This window comes from Montipora foliosa, chromosome 1 (genome assembly GCF_036669935.1).
Source record: "Montipora foliosa isolate CH-2021 chromosome 1, ASM3666993v2, whole genome shotgun sequence".
Taxonomy (NCBI): domain Eukaryota; kingdom Metazoa; phylum Cnidaria; class Anthozoa; order Scleractinia; family Acroporidae; genus Montipora; species Montipora foliosa.
This window is the reverse complement of record NC_090869.1, coordinates 29,245-35,000: the sequence shown is the minus strand read 5'-3', so window position 1 is coordinate 35,000 and position 5,756 is coordinate 29,245. Positions and strand designations below refer to the sequence as shown.

The following is a 5,756-nucleotide window of genomic DNA, read 5'->3' as shown; positions in this document are numbered from 1 at the left end:
GTCTGACATTAAGTTAACCACCACATGAATAAAGCACTTTATGTTGTCTTTTAGCAGCATATTTATAGATAAAAATAAACTATTGGAGTGAGACTTTGAGCTGCCGATGACCACTTTATTCCTAGCTTTCAACGATCTACGACACCATCAAGAAATAATGATGACGCCGTAGATCGACAGAAAAGCGGCAGAGACGTTTTTAACAGCAGCTCAAAGCCTTGCTCAAACAGATTATTCTTCCGTCACATGAATATTACATGACACAGAATCTCTTACATCTGATGTTGAGGTTACGAACAAAGGTATCCACAATAACTTTCCCATCATCATCCAAGGCACTGCTTCTTGCCTCACAAATGTATTTTCCTGCATCTCCAATCTGAATGTTTTTAAACTCAATAACACTTTGGCCTTCGGACATCTACAAAAGGAACAACAACAACAACAAAATTCCTTTTCACAATCTTGTAATAATTATTAATCATGCTCCCATTTAGCATGTGCTTTATTCAGCTATTAGTTTTCTAGTTGCTGTGAGTAGATGTTGAGGATTTATTTTTTTGCACTAAAGAACTTACATTTTAACCTGCATTAACGCATTGACTCCTAGGGGTTCCCCACTGACGAGTAAAATACTCTGGCGTTAGAAAGAGGAAAATACTAAGTATGGGCGGTTTACGACAGTTTAGGGGTGAAAGAGTTAATGGGTTTTTCATTGAGTGACTAATGATACAATAGTAATGAATCTGCTTCTTACGTAATAACAGTATATAACGTTCTAGGTCAGTTTGTAAACAAGTATTCTCAATACTTATATGTGAATCGAAGGAAGAATACAAATAATAATCACTACTACATCCTGGTTGACAAACTGAAGACTATTGCACAGAATTGCTATTACAATGAAAAAACCAGATGATGGTTGCTCTTACAATGTACGTACCTTTTGACGAGGGTCCCTTTCTCCATTCCTTGTCCACTCTACTGTTGGCTTGGGAGATCCCTTGGCTTTGCATTCTAAACTAAAAGATTCTCCTCTGCCTACTTCCTTGTCACCACCTGAAGAGGTGATCACGGGTGGCTCTGAAAAAGAAAAATGCATGGGACATTATCTCATCTGAACATAGTTTAATTATTGGCCAATTGTAGATGCCAAGAGTCTCCTATAGCTTGTAGTGGTTTCATTTCAGCTGCCAAAAGCGCCAGCCACCAGCTACTTCACTGAGAGAAGTTGGCTACTTTTTTCCCTCAATTTGCCAAAACTTTTGCTAATTAATTAATAAAGGCATAAAAAATGATATGGAGCAAAATAATTGTAATGTGGTTGAACCACGATCCATTACCTCAATCATTCACATTTTCAGCAGTTTTTTACACATGCGTATTGCGGGCTCCTACTTTGTTTTGTTAAACAACTGGCAACCGACCTGGCGACACAATTCAGCACATTGATTGTCCCTGGTGCAATTTAAGTTGCGACTATATCAAACCCCCCTACAGGCTCGCAGCTTCTAAAGGCATTCATGTGAGAACCTTTGGTGCTAAAAATACTCCCTGTTTTCCTTCAAAAGGGGTTGGAATGTCTGCAAAAATAAGGGTGAGAATGTCACCAATGATCCAGATTTTTGGAATCCAAACATTCATTTTGAATTAATCTACAGTATTCAAACTTGTGGTACTTGGAATTTACTGTATTAATCGGGATTTTCAGGATTCTTCTTGTTTCTTTTGGTGATTCAAAACTGTCTCTTTGGTCAGAAAAATCTCTATTGTTGACATATTGTAATGAATGTAGATTTGGATAATATCATAATCAGTGTTATTATTCCAACAATACATTTTTTGAACACTGCACTGCTATGGGTACAGGACATAACTTAAAGAAACCAGCTAAAGTAGCACCAATGCTTGTCATGTGACAGCAGATGTGTGGATCGGTGTGTGATCGCATGTTGTGTGATGCATTCCACCTTAAAAGATACACACGTACTACCATGACAATAAATTATTGTATTGTATTGTATGACAAAAGGCCTCATGACAAAATAGCCCAGCAATACCTGCGACTGTCAACTAGCTGTATTTTCACTTTATAGTGACATTCTAGTCACCCCTCTCGCAGAGCCTTTCTTTTGGTGTTCTTGAGAAAGGCTCTGCATGGATTGATTATGATCTTTTTTGAGAATGCACTGAATTTTGCCAGGATACAGTCTCAAACCCAAGCCTAACAGGCCAGATCTCGTTGCCATGTTGCAAGGCTGTTGCCTAACAGGAGCCCGGTAGCCTGGGGCTCCCAAAGAATAGCTCTGGGCGCCTTAATTTTTCACAGCAACACCTTTCGCTTCATATGTTGGGCTCCTAAGTTCTCAGCGTTTAGCTCTGAGGGCCCCTTTAAAATTTTCTTAGGCAGCAGCCTTGATGTTGGTTTTCCGCATTACAGCAGGCTCAATTACAACCATAGGTTTTATCACTACACTGACGCTCACACTGGAGAAACCAGTTTGACAAGAGAAAACAAGCTTGACTAGTCCCGAAGTCTGGGCTGTGGCACCTTCAAAGAGTTGATGCGATTCAGGCAGGGCCTCCTTTTCTCCTCCTTGAGGAAGAAAAAGATAAAAGGAGGCTCTGCTCGCAGGGTGCATACTAGTGAGCCTCACCATAAATATTCATGTCCACCACTTCCCTAACTTCACCAATCTGCTCGCCAGTTTTTTCTATCACATTGTATGCTCTACATGTGTATGTTCCGTTCAAATCTTTGTCCACTTTCTTGATGGTTAAGTTGCCACCGCTAATTTCAAAGTTGGCAAATGATGTTATCTCGTTGCCTTTGGGGTTTAACCATTGATACTTGGGTGGTGGTCTTCCACTTGCTTTGCACACAAAAACTGCAGGGTTGCCTTTCGTTAAGAACTTTTTAGGTGCTGGAAATGCCACAATCTTTGGATGTTCTGAAAACAAAACACACACAATCATTCTGTAGGTTTCCAAGGTCATTTCTATTAACCCAGAGCTCACCACTGACTCATAAATATACTACTACTACTACTACTACTACTACTACTACTACTACTACTACTACTACTACTACTACTAATAATAATAATAATAATAATAATAATAATAATAATAATAAAGTTTCAAGGTTCTTTAGCTGAGCACAAGTGCTCTACTAATTGGGGAGAATACAAATCGACTGAAATCAGGGGCTGCGGTCTTGGAACAACTCCTGGGTTGGTTCAGAAAACAATGGACACAAAGAGCCATACAAATAAAACAATGGACCATAACATAAAACAGAATAGAGCTGCACCCTAAAGGGACCCAATGAAATTAGTGGTTGTAAAGAGCTGCATCCTGACTGGAAATAAGAACAAATCAAATCAAATGTTGGTTTTTGAGGAAAGGGGAAAACAGGAGTACCCGAGTAAAAACCTCTCTGAGCAGAGTAGAGAACCAACAAACTCAATCCACAAAAATGGCGCAAATCGGGAATCGATCCTGAGCCACATAGGTGGAAGGTGAGTGCTCTCACCACTGTGCCAGCTCTGCTCCTAAAATACAGAGTTATGGATGACTTGTACACTGGTACACTGGTTTGGTAAGCAGTTTATGTGAAAAATGGCCTCTCTTCGCCGTTACAGATAGACCAGACATCTTGGGTTGAGAAGAATGACGAAAAACTAACTCAGTGATCAAATAATAAAATAACTCATAATTGGTCTCAAAATATACTGATTGCCACAGGGACTGGACAATCTGCAAGCCAGCAAGTCATGCAAATTTCGCATTTAAGTCTAAGCACCCGTTTCAAATAGCGCTGATAAACTGTTATTAAGTCTAAGCACCCATTTTAAAACAGTTAGCTTTCAATAACTGTGTGATTCACAAGTTGACTCGCCATCTTGGCTTGCAGGCCTTGCAGCCATGGCTCACATGCCTCGCTGGCTCGCACATTGTCCAAACTCATTGCCAAGTCTAGGCTTTGACATCGTCATCTTTCTGCGTGCGTTTTCATTTCTTGCTCACTGTTTTTTGTTTTTATTTTACTTGACATAATTTAGTTCTTTGTATCAAGTTCCACTTATTTCTTCACTTTGTTCGTTCTTTATCGATGACTATCCAGTGCTTTCAATAAGTATCAACTGCCAACCAAAAGCATAGGCTACTTCATTACGAGAAGTCAGCTAATTCTGTTAAAATTTGATTTTAAAAGGAGACAAAAAAAACGTGATAAAAAGATATTTTCCGACTTACAAATATAATTTTAACAATTTCGTATACAGCTACATGTAGCTTAATATTTAAATGTCTCTAGAGGGAGCAATTAAAATAGGCATATCAAGCACTGGATTGTAATGGCCATATTTGGGGTCTTTTTGAAATTTTGCCAAATTCAGTGGTTTGCTTTGCCCAAATATTGTAGGTTGTGAGAGGCTCTGCCAAGGTACATGTACATTTCGACAAGCGACTCGGCCTAAAAAGTAGTGACAGCACGTTAAGTGAAACCGTGACAAACAACATCCTTTCTTTAAATTTCCTTTTATTTGAGAAAGCAACGTGAACTCCCACTGACAAAGCACAGACACGAAACCTTTTAAAATTCAGACAAGTGACACGGGACACCCTCTGGCAGGGATGACTTTGACATTCTTACAAGAGACAGGTGAAATCCTCTTCAAATCAGGTGATCTTTAAGAAGTAACAACGGAAATATCAATTGAAATCTCTTCAGTGTATACACGAAAATTGAACAGGAAAGGGATATGAGACAATACCTACCTACAGCATACACCTCAATTTGTTTTCTAACTCCATAGCTTTCTTGTTCCACAGTCACAGTGTAGTTGTCTTGGTCAGATACTTTGACATTGACAATTGTCAGGGAGCCATCATTCAGTAATTTGTAGCGTGCATCATTGGCTGGATTCAATGTTCTTCTTCCCTTCTTCCATGTTATTTGTGGTTTAGGATAACCTCTTACCCCAAATGTAATGGTGTCTTCTTGACCAATTTTAATGTGTTGTATCAGGTCCACTTTTGATGTGTCAACTGTAACATTCATGGCAAATAAAGCACACATGGTATCCTTCTTAAGCACAAAATAAAATCAAAAACATTTTTACGCATTTTAAACTCAGGGCTTTCATCAAGCTTTGAAGAAGCTGGCTTTGCAAAAAAAGTTGCCATTTACTTTAAGGCTGTCATTATAGTGTACATAGGGGATATTACACTGTGGCAAAGGAGATATATTGTTCTTACTACAAGAATATAAAATTCATATAATTATTCAAGTTAACATGTAATTTTCTTTTTATTACATGGTCATGAAATATACAAAGTACATGGTAGAGATTGAAAAGCAGGCCTAATACAAAGACGTAGATGCTGTATTGATTCTATGAGTGTTTTAGTTCCTGGTAAAACACTCCCTCCCATATAATAAAAGCCATCATCACACTCTTGAGTAGCCAGCTATTCTCATGGCAACAGCCAACCAAATTTCCCCTAAGGGGTTGTGAACATCAGAAAATGGGAGCTTACAAAAAAAAAAGCAGTTAAATCTTTTCAGTCATAAAATCTTTACTTACAATTAACATGCAGTTCAAAAGTTGCTTTATTGTTTAAACTCCCACGACATTCATATTCACCACCTTCCTCAACCTTCACATCAGCAAATGTTAGTTTGTATGTGGTTGCATCAACTTGTTCCACTCGCACTGCTGCAGTTGAAGAACTAGTAATCTGGGTGTTGT

At 38.6% G+C, this 5,756-nt stretch overlaps 1 protein-coding gene across 1 annotated transcript in view; it reads right to left on the bottom strand.

Moving 5' to 3' along the window:
* LOC138005644 (tyrosine-protein phosphatase Lar-like) overlaps positions 1–5,083 on the bottom strand; it is a 24,286-nt gene extending 19,203 nt beyond the window's left edge. Inside the window, exons 1-4 of the mRNA XM_068851843.1 lie at positions 4,783–5,083; positions 2,658–2,951; positions 944–1,083; positions 277–421 (exon numbers count right to left, since the gene is read on the bottom strand). Coding sequence (XP_068707944.1) covers positions 277–421; positions 944–1,083; positions 2,658–2,951; positions 4,783–5,083 — 880 coding nt within the window. The remainder of the gene's footprint in view (positions 1–276; positions 422–943; positions 1,084–2,657; positions 2,952–4,782) is intronic.
* Positions 5,084–5,756: the final 673 nt, after the last annotated feature.